This window comes from Somniosus microcephalus, chromosome 1, assembly GCF_052327205.1.
Source record: "Somniosus microcephalus isolate GS21.2 chromosome 1, FLI_Smic_1.0, whole genome shotgun sequence".
Taxonomy (NCBI): domain Eukaryota; kingdom Metazoa; phylum Chordata; class Chondrichthyes; order Squaliformes; family Somniosidae; genus Somniosus; species Somniosus microcephalus.
In genome coordinates this window covers 404,527,620-404,547,457 of record NC_140987.1, presented here as the reverse complement: position 1 = coordinate 404,547,457, position 19,838 = coordinate 404,527,620, and the positions used below count along the sequence as shown (strand labels likewise).

General features: G+C 44.5%; 1 protein-coding gene across 1 annotated transcript in view; it reads left to right on the top strand.

Moving 5' to 3' along the window:
- Window positions 1-7,007: 7,007 nt before the first annotated feature.
- Window positions 7,008-19,838, top strand: part of LOC147125156 (START domain-containing protein 10-like) — a 47,280-nt gene continuing 34,449 nt past the window's right edge. Inside the window, exon 1 of the mRNA XM_085998349.1 lies at window positions 7,008-7,373. Within this exon, the coding sequence (XP_085854475.1) occupies window positions 7,209-7,373 (165 nt within the window). The 5' untranslated portion in view covers window positions 7,008-7,208. The remainder of the gene's footprint in view (window positions 7,374-19,838) is intronic.

Here is a 19,838-nt window from a genome sequence, read left to right as displayed (position 1 = left end):
GGGAAGTATTTTGTTTGTTTGTCTCCAATTTTAACTGCACATTTGTTGTTTGTATACATTGATTTAATTACATCATATGTTTTCCCTCCTACCCCGCTTTCGATAAGTTTCAGGAATAAACCGTCATGCCAGATGGAGTCGAAAGCCTTCTGGAAATCTACAAAGCATGTGTAGATTTTGCTTTTGTTATGGTGAACGTGTTTGTCAATTAGGGTCTGTAGGGTGAAGATATGATCGGATGTTCTATAGTTTGGCAGGAATCCAATTTGGCTTTTACTCAAGACATTGTGCTCCTCAAGGAAGTTTATAAGTCTTTTGTTTATGATGCTACAGAATACCTTCCCCAGGTTACTGTTTACACAGATGCCTCGATAGTTGTTTGGGTCGATTTTGTCCCCACTTTTGTATATGGGCGTTATGAGTCCTTTGTTCCAGATATCAGGGAAATAACCGACACTCAGAACCAAGTTGAAGAGTTTTAGGATAGCCAGTTTCATTTTGTTGTCTGTGTGTTTAATCATCTCGTTTAGTATGCCGTCTGTCCCGCAAGCTTTTCCTGGTCGCAGGTCCTTGAGTTTTTCAAGAAGTTCTTTTTCTGTTATTATGGCATCTAGCGGGTTTTGGTTATCTTTTATGGCCATTTCTAGCTTTTCCAGTTTTTTGCATATTTGGTGTTGCTCTGGTCTTAGTGTGTTTTTCTGGTATAATTTTTCAAAGTGGTTTACCCATGTGTCCCCATTTTGAATGGCCAAATCGTCGTGTTTTTTGTGTAGTGTCTTCAAGTTTTCCCAGAAACAATTGGAATCAATGGATTCCTCCATGGAGCTGAGTGTATTCTTAATATATTGCTCTTTTTTGGTTCTGAGTGTGTTTCTGTATTGTGTTAGTGTCTGACAATAAGTAAGGTGTAATTCCTCGTTTTCTGGATGTCTGTGTTTTTGGTTTGATATTTTTCTAAGTTTTTTCCTCATGTTATGGCAATCTGGGTCAAACCATTTTTCATAGTTTTTTGTTTTGGGTTTGTTCTTGCGAGCTTTCAAGTTTGCACTTGTTGCCAAATTATCAAAAATGTTGTTTAGGTTAATAACTGCCCGGTTTACGCCTTCTTTATTGTGAGTGTATATGTTATCCAGAAAGGTGTCTAAGAGGGCTTGAGTTGATGCGTTGTTAATTGTTTTCTGGTATTTTTCCGTGTCGTTTTTGGCCCATCTGTACGATTTTTTGGTGTTGTACAGTTTACAGGGTTGTGTTTCTATGTTGTTTGTTTCTGTCGTTTTGAGATACATAGTAATTTGGCTGTGATCTGACAGTGTTGTTTGTGGTTTGACTGTGAATGCTCTGAAAGAGGATGGGTCTAAATCTGTAATCATATAGTCTACTGTGCTGCAGCCAAGAGGTGAGCAATAGGTCGATCTTCCTAGGAGGTCTCCTATGAACCTACCATTGACAATGTACAGACCCAGGTTTCGACAGAGCTGTAGTAGCTGTTTTCCGTTGGTATTTGACTGCTTGTCGCAGTTATGCCTGTATGGAAGGGAAGGGATGTCAAAGTGGTTATTCCCGAATACGTAATTGTTTCCCTGATTATTGGTGAAGTCTGGTTCTTCGCCCGTTCTTGAATTGAGGTCCCCACAGATCAACACGTTCCCCTGGGCCTGGTATTGGATAATTTCCCCCTCCATGTTGGAGAAGGTGTCCTCTTTAAGGTACGGGGAATCAATTGGAGGGATATAAAGTGCGCAAATGTAAACGTCTTGGGTGTTTGAGATAATCTCCCTCTCAAGTTTTAGCCACATGTGGTTTTCGCCCTTTTTTATAAATTTGATGTAATTCTTAAGTTCTGTTTTAAACCAGATCAGTATGCCTCCGGAGTCTCTGCCTTGGGTTACACTTGGTAATTTATTGGAGGGGACCACCAGCTCAGTGTACCCTTGGGGACAGCCAGTGTGTCCTTTTCCTTTATACCAAGTTTCCTGTAAAATGATAATATCTAGATCTTTTGTTTCATCTATGAACTCTGGGGTCCTACTCTTCACGTCTCGCACCGAAGAGCGTAGACCTTGGATATTCCAGGTCGAAATATATAAGGATTTCATGTTAAGTTTGATCTTTTACTATGATAGGTTAAAGAGTGGTACGTGTTTGTCGTGTCTAAGTGTGGGAAAAAAAGATCATCTCAGTTGTCTATAAAAGTTAATACTATTTGGTTACAGTTCTTTCTATTAATTAGTCCTTGATCCATAAGGTGGAAGTAGATGCTGCTGCACATCTGCTTATTGTCTCTTAATGGATTGTTTCTGTCTGAGGTATTGCGTACGTCCTGTGCATCTCTCCCTCTGTCTGGCTGGGAGCGGTCCTGTTCCCCTGTGGGACAGGAGTGGTGCAGGTCTGATATTGTTGTTTTGCATGGGGATCCTCTCTGGTCTCGGTTGGTGTGGTGGTGGTCTTTGTAGTGGTCCTGATATGTACCCCGCTGATCTCTGGTGGTCGGGGGGGTCCTCTTGGAGTTTGGGTATGGACCCGGTTAAAAGCGACGTCCTTCAGGGCTTTAGCAAAGATCGATATTCTTTTCCTTTGGATGGGGACGTGGTCGTAAAGACATTCCTCATCGAGGGTGGGGTGTTGGGCCAGGTGCACGTTGTGTGTTGATTCGCAGTCTCTTGCTATGCTGGCATTTATCTCATGAATTGTGTTGTTGTTGAAGTCTGTTCTCGGCAATATTGTGGAAACAGTGATTCTAGTGTTTGGAAATGTACTGCTTGCCTTCCTGATCATTGCTCTGAGCGATGTTGCTACCTCTTTCTGTTGGGCCTTTAGGTCATTTGTGCCCGTGTGTATTATTATGTGTTGGGGGGAGCCTAATCTGGCTTTGGTCAGCCATCCCATGGCTCTGTCTGTTGTTGGGCACCAGATCTTTTCTACTTTATTTCTAGGGAAGAGCATTTTCTCCCATAGAAATTTCCCATTTGAGTCTATGAGTATTACGATGTCAGCCTTGTTTGTGTTTACTGTCTGGTGGCTTTCGCCTGGACTCATAGTGTGTGTGCTGGGCTGGGGTGTCTGGTGTGTGCGTACCTCTTGTGAGCGGCTCGCTTGTGGTTCCACGGTGGTGGGGGAAGATTGAGAATCAGTATGTTTTCAGTCACATCTCTTAATTCTCCCACCAGGCTCAGCGTCCATTCCCTTTATTTGTTTATTCTTTCCTCGCCGTAGAGCACTTTTTGGACATTTTCTACATTAAAGGTGCTATATTAATGCAACTTACTGCTGTTGTGACAGGTGATTGATTCAAACTTCTAATTTTTCATTGTGATCTGAGAAACAATTTAATCTCAGAGACCACCCCCCTCCCCACTTCACTCCCATAAAGGATAGTGACTAGTTGGTCATTATTTAACTGACAAGCACATGTTTCAGCCCTTGCCAGATGACAGCAAATACCATGGACTCCTCATGAGTGGCATAGCGAGCAGTGCAACTCTGCATAAAATGTTTGTACATTGCCAGTTTGCCACCATCCTCCTGACCACAGTATGGATACAGACTATATCCCATCAAGCTATAGTTGCAAGTATGGGGCATCAGGAGCAACTGCTTGACTCTCTAGCAATTCATTCTTGGCACTAAACTCTGGATATATAAGCACATGGTCTCATAGCCACTCTCCAAGTAACATCATGCCAAGCCTCAGAGCTTCTTCTTCAGCTATATGATGGATATCTGTCTTCACCATGGTGGAGAGAACTATGCAAGGCAGCTTGCAACAAGTCAGCCACTTGATGTTCCAGATATCCAAGTACTATAATGCATACCAAGCTTAATAAAGTAAAATCAAGGCAGAGTTGCGACCTTTCAATCCAAACCAAATGGGAGTCAGCTGTGTGATTGCGTACTGTCTAATTTTCAATTAGCTGTCCTGTTTTTTGCATAGGCAATTTGGAAATTTCTAAAATGCAAACTTGACACCAAAAGCTATTTTTTAAATGGAAGCCCATTTACTATTTACATCTGTGTTTTATGATGTGGATGCATTAGTTATTGTGATTTTCAATAAACTTTCATCAACAGTAAAGCAAACAAAAGCCACAATCGCATCTAATGGCTACCCCTATGTTGCCCTCCATGAGATTTTGGACTTGGTAAAAGATGCCAACCCTAGGCAGGATAGTGTTGGGGCAAGAGGTGGAAATCATGGTTTGAATTCTGATATGTATTTTTGTTGATGAAACTTCATTGAAAATGTCAATAACATCATAAATAGAAAATTTGCCTTTTGACTTAAAACCTTAGACTATGTGTCTATTTACATCTTGTAAATCTTCGAACAGCTCATTCAATAACTGGTCAAAAATTGGACAGGTAAAGATCATGAATTAGAGACAGTTAGAGACATGAATGTAGAAGTCAGTATAAAAATACAAAAATTAAATTAGCACTCAAGATTACTTTGGTAAACTGCAAACAGAGAGCAATGGATTTGATAACAAGCACATTATTACAAAATGAATGCAGCTTTGTTACAAACAACCCTAAAAATATGAACATACCAAAAAAAAAACAGAATATGATCATCTGATCCATCAAGCCTGTGCCAAACAGTCATGATGCAACTAAACACCATGTCTGCCAGTGTACCCTTCCACTTATAGTCATGGAATCTCTGAGGGGAAGCACAATTCCAGATTTAAAAACCTAGGCCAATTCAGGGTAAAATGTCTGGGAAATTCTTCTCTGACCCCCGAAGGCGATTTAAACAATTTAAAGTTATAGCTGCAATAACATCTTCCCTTAAAGTTACCCATCTTATCTTTAACTTTATCCAACTTTAATTGTGGCTGATACGTTTTAGAATTTATATCTATTTTTGAATTTCAAAAGTGGATTTCATGAAGACAAATGCAAAGTGCTGCACATAGGATGGAAAAAAAACACATATACAGCATGAATGATTTTGAAATAGAAGAGGAAATAAAGACTTGCATTTATATAGCACCTTTCACAACCTCAGGATGTCCCAAAGCACTTTACAGCCAATGAAGTACATTTGAAGTGTATTCACTGCTGTAATGTAGGAAACACAGCAAGCTCCAACAAACAGAAATATGGTAATGACCAGATAATCTGTTTTAGTGATGTTAATTGAGGGATAAATATTGCCCTGGACACCGGGGATAATTCCACTGCTCCTCTTTGAAATGGGATCTGAGAGCAGATGGGGCCTCGGTTTAACGACTCATCTAAAAGACGGCACCTCTGACAGTGCAGCACTCCCTCGGTACTGCACTGGAGTGTCAGCCTAGATTTTTTTGCGCTCAAGTCTCTGGAGTTTGACTTGATTCCACAACCTCTGACTCAGAGGCAAGAGTGCTACTGCTGACACAATGGATATGGATGAATTGGAAAGGGACCTAGGATGCTTACACTCTACACTCAACTTGTCCTTCCACGACCGGTGGGCGCCGCGGGGACTGGAGTGCATTATCACCCCGGCCAGCGCAATTTTAATTTAATTTGTTAAGTTTTCTTTAAAGTTTTATTAATTTACAGACAATTTGTTTAAGCACCCAATTAAAAGAGTACACTGAAAAGCTTTATTAGTTACAGTTTATTTGTTTTAGTGCACCCAACCAAAAGAGTACACTCAACTTGTCCTTCCGTGACCGGTGGGCGCCGTGGGGACTGGAGTGCATTATCACCCCGGCCAACGCAATTTTAATTTAATTTGTTAAGTTTTATTTAAAGTTTTATTAAATTACAGACTATTTGGTTAATCACCCAAAATCAGAAGAGTACTTGTGATGGAGGAGTCCATGTTCCATGTTTATATGAAATGTGAGAGGTTGCAGCCCCTTTTCCATTATTTGAAGGGGCTGCTCCTCGATTTTTGGTTGCACTTCAGTCCCACGCTCTTGATCTACGGTCACCCGGTGTGGAGGGGAGCGGGCAGGTTGGAGGACCTCCTCGTAGGACTGCTCCTGGGCCTGGCTAAGAAAGCCATTAATTGGTCCAGGCAGCGGGCGGTCGAGGGGGTCGTTCAGCCGGATTGCCTGCCTCTCTTCCGCGGTCATGTTAGCGCACGGGTGGCCCTGGAAATGGAGCACGCGGTGTCCGCCGGCACGCTTGAGTATTTCCGTGACCGGTGGGCGCCGCGGGGACTGGAGTGCATCATCACCCCGGCCAACACAATTTTAATTTAATTTGTTAAGCTTTATTTAAAGTTTTATTAAATTACAGACTATTTGGTTAATCGCCCAAAATCAGAAGAGTACACTCAACTTGTGATGGAGGAGTCCATGTTCCATGTTTATATGAAATGTGAGCGGTTGCAGCCTCTCTTCCATTATTTGAAGGGGCTGCTCCTCAATTTTTGGCTGTGCTTCAGTCCCACGCTCCTGATCTTTGGTCACCCGGTGCGGAGGGGAGCGGGCAGATCGGCGGACCTCCTCGTGGGACTGCTCCTGGGACTGTCCAAAGTGGTCATCAACTGGTCCGGGCAGCGGGTGGTCATGGGGGTCATTCGGCCTGACTACCTGCCTCTCTTCTGCAGCCACGTTCGCGCCTGGGTGGCCTTGGAGATGGAGCACGCGGTGTCCACCGGCACGCTTGAGGCCTTCCACGACCGATGGGCACCGCAGGGACTGGAATGCATCATCACCACCGATAATGGAATTTTAATTTAATTTGTTAAGTTTCCTTTAATGTTTTAAGTTAAGTTACAGTTTATTTGTTTATTGTTTGGATAGGGTTATGGAGGTAAAACTCCTGGATGCATTAAAGAAACAATTCGATACTGCAATGAGAAATGTAGGGTGCTTCTGGAAACAACGAACTAATATGGGCCAAATTGACTTCCTTATTCTTAATTATCTTGTGGTGGTTTGAATTTTACCTGCAGCTACTATGTTGCTGTGAATTCTGAGGACAGGTGCCGTCTCTGAGTGATGGCCCAACGGACCAATGAGGAGACATGAAACGTCACCTGTAGCTCCAGGTCAGAGGTGGGACTTTTCTTGTCAGGTGTTTGGGGCTCGAGTGGGTAGTGGGGGCAAGTGACCGAGCGGGCAGCCTGCGTACATGAGGTTTGGCGGCCAATTGATCGGTGCTGAAAGATACCAAGCTGCGCCAGTGTGTGGCCGGCACGGAGACCGCGGAGCTTCTTTTCGAGCCGCCGAGCACCGAGTGGCCCTACCTCAGGTTCCTCCAGCCCCATGTCGGCTGAACGCGACGTCGTGCAGGTCCCTGATGACCTGGCGTTCGCCTCGTTCCGGGAGCAGTGCGATTCGGCGCAAGGGTGGCAGCAGAAATACAACAAGCCGGAGATCGGCGTGTGGGTGCAGGCCGCATCCGAGGGCAAAGCCGTGCACAAGATCAAGGTAAAAAGCCGGGTTTCGGAATGGTGAGGAGAGAACATGGATGTCCCGGGGAATAGGACAGTGGTAAGAAAAGAGTATCACCACCTGAAGACGCCCCAAAACGCTTCACAGCCAATGAAGTACTTCTGAAGTGTACTTACTGTTGTAATGTACGGAAACGTGGCAACCAATTTGCGCAAAGCAAGCTCCCGCAAACAGAAATAAATGTCAAGATCATCTGTTTTATTGATGTTTTTTGAGGGATAACTGTTGGCCAGAACACCAGGAGCGCTCCCCTACTCTTTGAATAGTGTCATGGGATCTTTTAGTCTACCTGAGAGGACAGACATGGTTTAACATGTTATCTGAAAGGGGGAACCTCTAACAATGCAGCACTCCCTCAATACTGCACTGAAGTATCAGCCCAGATTATATCTGAAGTCTCCCGAGCGGGCTTGAACCCATGACCTTCAGAGGTGCGAGTGCTACCATAATAATAATAATTCAACTTTATTGTCATTGTACAATGCACAACGAAATGTGATCTTGCAAGCTCCCATGAGTCCAGTACAAATAGCATTAACCGTAAATAGCACCGTCCTGGGAGAAGCAAAGCCGCTGCGTCTGTGCGCGCCGCCATTCCATTTCCACCATTCCTCCTGTCCGACAATCTTCAGCCCAACGCCCGGGCCTGCTCACCAGCCGCCCCTCCCGGGGCTCCTTCCGTGACCTCACCAACCGCCCCTCCTCGGGGCTCCTTCCATGACCTTCTGCACCTGGTCTTCCCTGATGGTCACCCCTCCAGGTACTAACCAGGCCTGGCTCTGCTTAGCTTCCAAGCCTTGCCAGTGACCCTTTCCCTAGTCCCAGGAACAGGCCAAGGTTAAGTAAATGACAACTCCCTAAAATAATAACCATAATAATAGAAGAGGAGGATGATCATAGGGACACCTTTTGGGTATAGGATTCCTGAAAGGAGAATCCCTATCTCAGAAATAAAGGAAAGCAAGAAATTAAATTGCACAACAGGTCCAACAGTTTCTGAAAAGGGAATAAATGGATTAACGTTTCAATTGGAGACCCTTTTGCCAGAATGTTAGCCCATCTTTTCTCTTCAGTTGCAGATGGACCAGCTGTATATTTCCACCATTTTTTGTTTTTATTTCAGACTTCCTGTTGGGCCAGTATCTTCAAATTTCTAATACCCAATATCATTTTGGGAGCAGCATCACCCCAAGGACTGCAATGGCTCATGGAGGAGACTGTCCATTACATTCTTGGGGCAACTAGAGATGGGCAATGAATCTGGTTTTGCCAGTGTTGCCCACATCCCAAGAATAAATTTAAAAAACAAAATGTAGTTTTTATTTCTAGAAGGAAATAGAGAAAGACAGATGAGAATTCTAAGATTGGGAAATCCTACAGTAAGTGACTAAGTAGAGATGATGCAATTTAAGAAAAAAAAGGAAGGCACAGGAATGGTGATTAGAGAAAGGCTTGGGACCGTGAAAGATATAATCTGATTAAGTTTGGCAAATGGGGTCGAGTACAGTATCTCCAGACTTCTGTTACCTTGCTGTCTTGTATTTTGTATTTTCCTATCCCCTCCTCCCCATTAAAAAAAACTGACATCACTAGGATTTCAGTAAAGTGTAAGGTGATCTTCTGAAATGTTAACATTTCAACCTTGGTGGCTTCCTGCCGCCCCCCCCCCCCCACTTTCCTTTCCCATTGGGAGCCATAGTTGTTCTCATAGTGGGGTGTGCTCCATTAATGAGATGGAGGACCTGTCCAGGTGAGGCATGTCTAAAAAGCAACATTTGAAACATTGTAAGAGAAAGCTCAGGGGTGATCTTATAGAAGTATTCAAGATCCTAAAGAGCATAGACAAGATAAAAGTCAATCTGTTTAACATAGTCACAAATTCTACAACATAAGGGCATAGCTTTAAACATGGAAGAGGGAGTTTAAATTTAACTACTTTACATAGAAAGTGGGAAATGTATGGAATGGACTGCAGTGGTGGGGGTGTGCTGATTGTATCATCAAATTTAACTGGGAATTGCATAATTACCAGGAAAAAAATTTGATAGAGGGTGGAGAGATATTGTGGATATGATTTTTCCTGGACGGTGAGCCTGGCCAGATAGACTTTTCTGGCCCTCTACATTCCTATGTTCTTAACATTTTAAAGGGTTCTCGGAAAGAGCAGGGGAATGGGATTAGAGGAGGTAGCTCTGATGTCTAGCTAGTGCGCACATGAGCACAATAAGTCAAATAGTCTACTTCTGTGCTGAAATTTCTCTCTGATTCTATATACTATTAATTGCCACAAGTTGAAGATTCAATGCACCAGCTGACTGGTTAAACTGATGGACAGGAGAAGTAACCAGGCAATAAGGCAGGAACTGCACAAGCAGTGATACAGTTGCGTGTCAGGTAAGGGAGGGGGAGGGGGAATGGTTTGAAGAAACCAATATATGACTGGGCAACTGTAGCCTTTTGCACAATGGTTACCTGGACTCTGTGTATCACGAGGTATTCACACCAATTAGATTAATTAATTCAGATGTAGTCCGTGGCCAGGGTCAGGATGGTGTGACTAGAAGTGAGGCAGGTACGGGGATCCAGGAGGTAGTGTTGGAGGAGCCGCAGCCCTTGCACTTGTCCAACAGGTTCGAGGCTCTTACTCCCTGTGAGGATGGGAACAGGGACTGCGGGGAGGATGAGCAACCTGGCCACAGCACCATGGAGCGGTGGGCCATTCAAGTGGGGGGGAGTTAAAAGAAATGTTGTAGTGGTAGGAGATAGTATCGTTAGGGGGATAGATAGAGTTCTTTGCAGCCGAGAGCGAGAGTCCCGAAGGCTGTGTTGCCTGCCCGGTGCCAGGGTTAAGGACATCTCCTCTGGACTGGAGAGAAACTTGGAGTGGGAGGGGGAGGATCCAGTTGTCGTGGTCCATGTTGGTACCAACGACATAGATAGGACAAGGAAGGAGGTTCTGCTGAGGGAGTTTGAGCAGCTAGGGGCCAAATTAAAAAGCGGAACCACAAGGGTAATAATCTCTGGATTATTACCTGAGCCACGAGCGAATTTGGCTAGGACAAATAAAATTAGAGAGTTAAATGCGTGGCTCAAAGACTGGTGTGGGAGAAATGGGTTTTGCTTCCTGGGACACTGGCACCAGTACTGGGGCAGGAGGGAGCTGTTCCGTTGGGACGGGCTTCACTTGGCCAGTGCTGGGACTAGAGTCCTGGCGGATCATACAACTAGGGCTGTAGAGAGGGCTTTAAACTAACTAGTTGGGGGGAGGTTCCTAGAGAGCAAATAATAAAAATGACAACAGAGAAGGTCATAGACTTAGGTAGCAGTGGGGAAATTAAAAACCAGAGCATGTCAGGAAGGGGCAGAAGGTATGGAGTAAAAGGTAAAGTAATAAAAAGGGCAAAAGCAGGAACTAAGTGTCACAAAACATATTTGAAAGTTCTCTATCTGAATGCACGTAGCATTCGTAACAAAATAGACGATGTAATGAAATGTGTTTGGCTTGCCTGTATTCGTTTTGCACTCGTGTATATTACCCTCCCCCACACGGTGTATAGTTTCACTTCCTCTTTCCTGACTAACCTGGAAGGTTCTAGGTTTTGGCTCTTGGCTCCGCCCCTGACTTCTCTTACATAAAGATCCCAGGATCTGTATGACTCATTCCTGTGAGCCAGTCAGTGTGTTGAGATGTTAGCTCTGATCTTAGTGATTAATAGCCAACTTGTTAAAGTCTATAACTTCTAGTTTTGTGGTTATTGAAGGCACATCAATTTTAATCACTAAAGAATACTAGGATGGATCGACTCCTAAAACCAGAGCGTCTGGACTTGGATCCACATTCTGCTGAAGCATCAAATCAATTTGGACACTGGCTCAAATGCTTCGAACTCTTCGCGAGGGCCTCATCCGCTAGCGAGGTAGATAAACTGAGTCTACTGACTACTCGCGTTAATCATCGGATTTATTCGTTCATCCGGGACGCCACCTCTTACATGGAGGCCATCACTATCCTGAAGGCCCAATACCAGAGGCCAGTAAACGAAGTGTACGCCAGACATCTGCTGGCTACGCGCAGGCAGCAACCTGAGGAATCAATGGACGATTTCTTACAGGGCCTAAAGGACTTGGTCTGGGACTGTAACTGCAAGGCCGTGACGGCCAACATGTACTCTGACGAATTGGTCCGCGATTCCTTCATCACGGGCCTCAAATCGAATTATATCCGGCAGAGACTGCTGGAGAAGGAGGTCCTGGACTTAAAAAAGGCAGTGGCCACTGCGCGATCGCTGGACGTGGCCCAGAAAAACTCTGACTCTTATTCTTCCGGCCATGCGGCCCTCACCGCCTCGTGCGCGCCGAGCGGGCCGCCATCTTGGAATCAGCCATCTTCCCCATCCAGGTCTCAGACCAGCTCTACACCGCCGGAGTCCCCACACAGAAGTTCACCCAGGAGTCCTACTACAGCGGTAATGTCTCGAGGCCCGAAATGCTACTTCTGCGGCCAGGCCAAGCACCCCAGACAACGATGCCCAGCGAAGGACGCTACATGCTTCAAATGTAAGAAAAAGGGGCATTTTAGCAAAGTCTGCAGGGGGAATCCGATTTCCAACTCCGTCACCGCCTCGTGCGGGCCGCCATCTTGGGATCCGCCATCTTTTCCCGACTCAACGGCCGCCCAGGGCCCAACAGTGGCTTCGATCGCGGTGGATCAATCCAGGCCACACCCGTTGACAAAATCCATGATGGACATACAGGTAAACGGGAAGTTAACGAAATGTTTAATTGACTGTGGGAGTACCGAGAGTTTTATCCACCCTAGCCTGGTACGGCAGCACTCATTAACGGTAACCCCTACACGGAGCAGAATTGCTATGGCTGCTAAGCCCCACACTTCGGACATTTTGGGCTACTGTGTGGTAACACTGACTGTAAAAGGCACGGACTACAAGGATTTTAAACTCCTCGTGATGCCAGAACTCTGTGTTAATGTAATCTTGGGCCTGGACTTCCAGTGCCACCACGAAAGTGTCACGCTAGCATATGGCGGGTCCCAGCCGCCACTCACAGTCTGTGGCCTATCAACCTTAAAAATCAGCCCGCCCTCTTTATTCGCTAATCTCGCTCCGAACTGTAGGCCCATAGCGACCAAAAGTAGACGGTACAGTCTGGAAGACAGACACTATCAAGGCGGAAGTGGACAGACTCCTGCGGGAAGGCATTATTGAATGCAATACCAGTCCGTGGCGTGCCCAAGTAGTCATAGTTAAAAATAGCGAAAAGAAACGGATGGTAATTGACTACAGCCAGACTGTTAATATTTATACCCAGCTGGACGCCTACCCTTTACCCCGCATATCAGAAATGGTCAACCAGATCGCGCAATACTGAGTCTTCTCGACTATCGACCTCAAATCCGCGTATCACCAGCTCCCCATTAGAACGGAGGACCGCCCACACACCGCCTTTGAGGCGAACGGACGCCTCTACCATTTTCTCAGAGTGCCCTTCGGGGTAACAAATGGGGTCTCGGTCTTCCAACGTGAGATGGACCGCATGGTTGACGAGAATAAACTACAAGCTACCTACCCCTATCTGGACAATGTCACTATCTGTGGGCACAGCCAGCAAGACCACAATCTAAATCTTGCGAGATTTTTAAAAACTGCCCTAAAGCTGAATCTAACCTACAACAAAGACAAATGTGTCTTCAACACAACCCGTCTCTGTATCCATGGCTGTGTGGTGGAAGATGGGGTAATTGGACCGGACCCTGACCGATTACGCCCCCTAAAGGAACTGCCCCTGCCACACAATCCCAAAGCTTTAAAAAGGTGCCTGGGATTTTTTTCGTATTCTGCCCAATGGGTGCCCAATTACTCCGATAAGGCCCGACCCCTCATTAAATCGACGTCCTTCCCACTATCAGCTGAAGCTCGGGAGGCTTTCACCAGTATCAAACAGGACATTGAAAGGGCTGCACTGTGTGCAGTGGACGAAAGCATTCCCTTTCAAGTCGAAAGCGATGCGTCAGACTTTGCTTTAGCTGCGACCCTCAATCAGGCTGGGAGACCTGTGGCCTTCTTCTCCTGAACCCTTCAAGGACCTGAAATCAGGCACTCTTCTGTCGAGAAGGAGGCACAGGCTATAGTGGAGGCAGTGCGGCACTGGAGACACTACCTAGCCGGCAAACGTTTCACCCTGCTCACCGACCAGCGGTCGGTGGCTTTCATGTTTAATAACAAACAAAGGGGGAAAATCAAGAATGACAAAATACTCAGGTGGAGGATCGAACTATCCACGTTCGACTATGATATTATGTACAGGCCGGGAGCCCTTAATGAACTCCCAGACGCCCTATCGCGGGGAATGTGTGCCAGCATTCATACGGACAAATTACAGGGTCTCCACAACGACCTCTGTCACCCAGGGGTCACCCGACTATACCATTTTATAAAGTCCCGCAATCTGCCCCACTCCATCGAGGAGGTCAGGGCAATGACCAGAGCCTGCCGCATCTGTGCGGAATGCAAGCCTCGTTTCTACAGGCCTGACCGTGCACACCTTATCAAAGCCACACGGCCATTCGAGCGCCTAAGTCTGGACTTCAAGGGACACCTTCCCTCTGCCGACCGTAACGTATACTTCCTCAATATCATCGATGAATATTCCCGCTTCCCCTTCGCCATTCCCTGCCCAGACATGACCAGTGCCACGGTCATCAAGTGTCTCGGTAATCTATTCTGCATGTTTGGCATGCCGAACTACATACACAGCGATAGGGGGACGTCATTTATGAGTGACGAACTGCGCCAGTTCTTTCTCTCAAAGGGGATAGCCACTAGCAGAACCACTAGCTACAACCCCCGGGGTAATGGGCAAGTGGAAAGGGAGAATGCTACTGTTTGGAAGGCTGTCATGTTAGCCTTAAAGTCAAAAGGCCTTCCGACCTCCCGCTGGCAGGAAGTCCTCCCAGACGTGCTCCACTCCATAAGGTCTCTGTTATGTACAGCCACTAACGCTACCCCTCACAAAAAGATGTTCGTTTTCCCCCGGAAATCTACCTCGGGCATATCTCTACCTGCGTGGCTGACGTCTCCGGGGACAGTACTATTGCGGAAGCACGTGAGAGGCCATAAAACGGACCCCCTTGTGGAAAAGGTACAGCTCCTCCATGCAAATGCTCAGTACGCCTATATCGAATACTCTGACAGGCGAGAGGACACTGTTTCCATAAAAGACCTCGCTCCCTCGGGGAGCGGAGAGAACGATGAGAGACTACCCGAGGAAGACCTACACCAAAAAGAGACAGGACGCCCAGAGGTATCAATACCCAACTTTAACCTGGAGGACACTGCAGATAACCTGGAAGACACTGCGGAGGCCCGGACAGCGGAGGAACCAGAATCCACTCCCCTAGAGGCACCCCAACCGTCTTTGCGCCGATCACTGAGAACCGCAAAATCTCCTGACAGACTCACTTATACCAACTTTTAAGAAACATCACCCCGATGGACTAAATCTAAAGAAGGGGTGAATGTAATGAAATGTGTTTGGCTTGCCTGTTTCGTTTTGCACTCATGTATATTACCCTCCCCCACACGGTGTATAGTTTCACTTCCTCTTTCCTGACGAACCTGGAAGGTTCTAGGTCTTGGCTCTTGGCTCCGCCCCTGACTTCTCTTAGATAAAGATCCCAGGATCTGTATGACTCATTCCTGCGAGCCAGTCAGTGTGTTGCGATGTTAGCTCTGATCTTAGTGATTAATAGCCAACTTGTTAAAGTCTATAACTTCTAGTTTCATGGTTATTGAAGGCACATCAGACGAGTTAATGGCACAAATAACTACATATGGGTATGATCTTGTGGCCATTACAGAAACATGGCTGCAGGGTGACAATGCCTGGGAATTAAACATACCAGGTTATTTAACGATCAGGAAGGAAGGGGAGGTGGGGTGGCTATGTTATTAAAGGAAGGAATCACTAATACAGAGAAATGATATTGGGTCAAAATATCACGATAATGAAACAGTTTGGGTGGAGGTAAGGAATAATAAGGGGAAAAAAACACTAGTGGGCGTAGTCTATAGGCCTCCGAACAGTGGCAACTCTGTTGGACGGAGTATCAATCAGGAAATAGTTGAGGCTTGTAATAAGGGAACATCTATAATTATGGGGGATTTTAACTATCATATTAATTGGACAAATCAAATTGGGCAGGGCTGCCTTGAGGATGAGTTCATTGAGTGTATTAGGGATGGGTTTCTTGAGCAGTATGTAACTGAACCGTCCAGGGGGGCAAGCAACCTTAGATCTGGTCCTGTGTAACGAGACAGGATTAATTAAAAATGTCCTAGTAAAGGATCCCCTTGGAATGAGTGACCATAACATGGTTGAATTCCATATTCAATTAGAGGGTGAGAAGGTTGGATCTCAAACAAGCGTGCTAAGCTTGAATAAAGGAGACTATGAAGGTATGAGAGCGGAATTGAGTAGAGTGGATTGGGAAAATAGATTAAAGGGTAAGACGATACATGATCAGTGGTGTACATTTAAGGAGTTATTTTACAACTTCCAAAAAATATATATTCCACTGAGAAGAAAAGGGTGTAAAAGAAAAGACAGCCATCCGTGGCTAAGAAAGAAATTAAAGATAGTATTCGACTAAAAACAAGGGCATATAAGGTAGCCAAATCTAGTGGGAGGATAGAGGATTGGGAAAACTTTAAAAGACAGCAAAAAATAACAAAAAGATTGATTAAGAAAGGGAAGATAGATTATGAAAGTAAATTAGCAAAAAATATAAAAACCGATAGTAAGAGTTTTTATAGTTATATAAAAGAAAAAGGGTGGCTAAAGTAAATGTTGGTCCCTTAGAGGATGAGACCGGGAAATTAATGGTGGGAAATATGGAGATGGCAAAAACACTGAATGAATATTTTGTATCAGTCTTTACAGTAGAGGACACTAAGAATATCCCAACACTGGACAAAGAGGGGGCTATAGGGGGGGAGGAGCTAAACATGATCAAAATCACTAAGGAAGTGGTACTCGGTAAAATAATGGGACTTAAGGCGGATAAATCACCTGGACCGGATGGCTTACATCGTAGGGTCTTGAGGGAAGTGGCGGTAGGGATTGTGGATGCATTGGTAATAATTTTCCAAAACTCCCTGGACTCGGCAAAGGTCCCGGCAGACTGGAAAACTGCTAATGTAACACCCTTATTTAAAAAGGGCAGTAGACAGAAGGCTGGAAACTATAGACCGGTTAGCCTAACATCTGTGGTAGGTAAAATTTTGGAGTCCATTATTAAGGAGACAGTAACAGGACATTTGGATAATCATAATTTAATAGGACAAAGTCAGCATGGTTTTATGAAGGGGAAGTCATGTTTGACAAATTTGCTGGAGTTCTTTGAGGAAGTAACATATAGGGTGGATAAAGGGGAACCAGTGGACGTAGTGTATTTAGACTTCCAAAAGGCATTTGACAAGGTGCCACACAAGATTATTGCTTAAGATAAAAAATCACGGGATTGGAGGTAATATTCTGGCATGGATAGAGGATTGGCTATCTAACAGAAGGCAGAGAGTTGGGATAAATGGTTCATTCTCGGACTGGCAATCAGTAACTAGTGGTGTTCCACAGGGGTCAGTGCTGGGTCCCCAACTCTTTACAATCTATATTAACGATTTGGAGGAGGGGACCGAGTGTAACATATCAAAGTTTGCAGATGATACTAAGATGGGAGGGAAAGTAGTGAGTGAGGAGGACATAAAAAACCTGCAAGGGGACATAGACAGGCTAAGTAAGTGGGCAGAGATTTGGCAGATGGAATACAATACTGGAAAGTGTGAGGTTATGCACTTTGGCAGGAAAAATCGTAGAGCAAGTTATTATCTTAATGGCAAGAAACTGGAAAGTACTGAAGTACAAAGGGATCTGGGGGTCCTGGTGCTGCATGAAACTCAAAAGGTTAGTATGCAGGTGCAGCAAGTGATTAAGAAGGCCAATGGAATGTTGATTTCATTGCTAGGGGGATAGAATATAAAAATAGGGAGGTATTGCTTCAGTTGTACAAGGTATTGGTGAGACCGCACCTGGAATACTGCGTACAGTTTTGGTGTCCATACTTAAGAAAAGACATACTTGCTCTCGAGTCAGTACAAAGAAGGTTCACTCGGTTAATCCCGGGGATGAGGGGATGGACGTATGAGGAGAGGTTGAGTAGATTGGGACTCTACTCATTGGAGTTCAGAAGAATGAGAGGCGATCTTATTGAAACATATAAGATTGTGAAGGGGTTGGATCGGGTGGATGCGGGGAGGATGTTCCCGATGATGGGTGAAACTAGAACTAGGGGGCATAGTCTTAGAATAAGGGGCTGCTCTTTCAAAACTGAGATGAGGAGGAACTACTTCACTCAGAGGGTGGTAGGTCCATGGAATATGCTGCCCCAAAAAGCTGTAGAAGCTACATCATTACATAAATTTAAAACAGAAATAGACAGTTTTCTAGAAGTAAAGGGAATTAAGGGTTATGGGGAGCGGGCAGGAATTTGGACATGAGTCTAGGTTCGGATCGGTCATGGCCCTGTGGGTAGTGGAGCAGGCCCAGGGGCCGTGTAGCCTGATCCTGCTCCTATTTTGTGTGTCTAATTCTGTTAGATTCAGGAGATGGTTCTGTGATAGTGGATTGGCGGTTAGGATCAGATCAGCCATGATCTTATTGAATGGCGGAGCAGGCTCGAGGGGCCGATTGGCCTACTCCTGCTCCTATTTCTTATGTTATAAAGTAATAAAAGGCCTTACTAAGTTGAAACTTCCCAAAGTACTTCACACAATGATTTTTTGTATTACAGCAAATGTTAGGTAGGTGGTTTTGTTTTCAAGAAGGGAGGATGATGTCATTTAATGCAAAGAAAAAAATTCCATGATATGACAAAATGTCATGTGTGGCAAGGGATTTGGACATCTTTTGTGTACCACAAACTGAAAAGCCATCATTTGGATGAAATACTTGTGTCACTGGCTCTGATGTCCATAAGATGCATTAAAAATATGCAAAAGTATATTACCACAAATAAAAAGGTATAGACTTAAGTATAATTTTCTTATTTATAACATACTGATTCCAATACTCTAAGCCCAGTGTCCTGAAACTGCAAACTAGCATCAAGTGTCTTTGAGTAAATAGAATTTTAATGATCTTGAGTACTTAATGACACCGATTTTATATAGTTGCCAATCCCAGAAATAGTAATGTCTTAATTCTAGGAATTTGCAGATCTTGCCATTGAACACATCATGCTAAGAGATAGTTTGCTGTGACAGATCACTGAAGTTCCACAATATGCTACAATACGAGTCTCTTTGCAATTTATTTTTCCTTTTCCCCCTCTCACAAGCTCCTATTTTGCCAGGCTATCTTGGTGATGTGCTTTTTCCTTTCTGAAGTAAAGGAGAGGAACTTGGGATTGATGCTTGTTCTAAGCTATTGCATTTGCATTTTGGGAATTTAAAGGAGGGCAATTTCCATTGTATTTGTTTTAAATCCACTTGGGATCAGCTGGTATTTGTAGCTTCTGCTTGGGCCAAAGAAATGTGGCTTTATTTGTAGGTTCTGGGATCAGCTGCTTGTACCAGACGGCTAACCACGATAAGCCAGTCACATGCTTTATGTAAAGTGTGGCCTTCTGTTAATGTGTTCAGCTTCGAATTATAGCTGTAATATGCAAATATGATTCTAAAATCCTCAGCATGTGATTCAATACCATTTATACTTTGTTTAAATAACTAACTTTTTTGGTGATTTAAGGAATCACTGTGTATAGAGAGCATGATAAAGGTATAAATGCAGTTACACTACAAAGTACAGTAATAAGGTGTAAACTAAGGAATTGTCTGTCCCAAAAGTGTGGCTCCAAATGAATGAGCATGACAAGATCGAGATCCATGTGTTTTAAAATATAGTCTCAAGGCAGTGTACTGTAAGTCTACAGCTGCCAAAGAAACAAGATCCTGATTAGCTCCAGAATAACAGACTACAAAATCCAGGCAAAGAGTGCAAGGTTTATAAAATCCAGGATTTACCTTCGCATGGGCCAGCCAGGTTAGATTTCGTACCTGGTGATCATCCTTTCAAAGAGGCAATGGAAATATAGGGCTCATGGATCCAACTCTCTCTCCAACCTTGTGGTTCGTTTCTCTCCACGGTGTCTGGAACACTGGCCATTATGGGGTCGTGTGCATGATTCCAGGAATTTGCCCTGATTTTAATCACAGTGCATAAACTATCCTGTCTTACTAAGCCATTAAATAGCCTATCCGGGATGATGCTTTTACATTTTCTGGCACAGTATTTAGATTTTCTGTTGAATTGAAGGTTCATAGTACAAGACATCAATGCTGAAGTAAAAGAGATGAAATAAATCAAGTA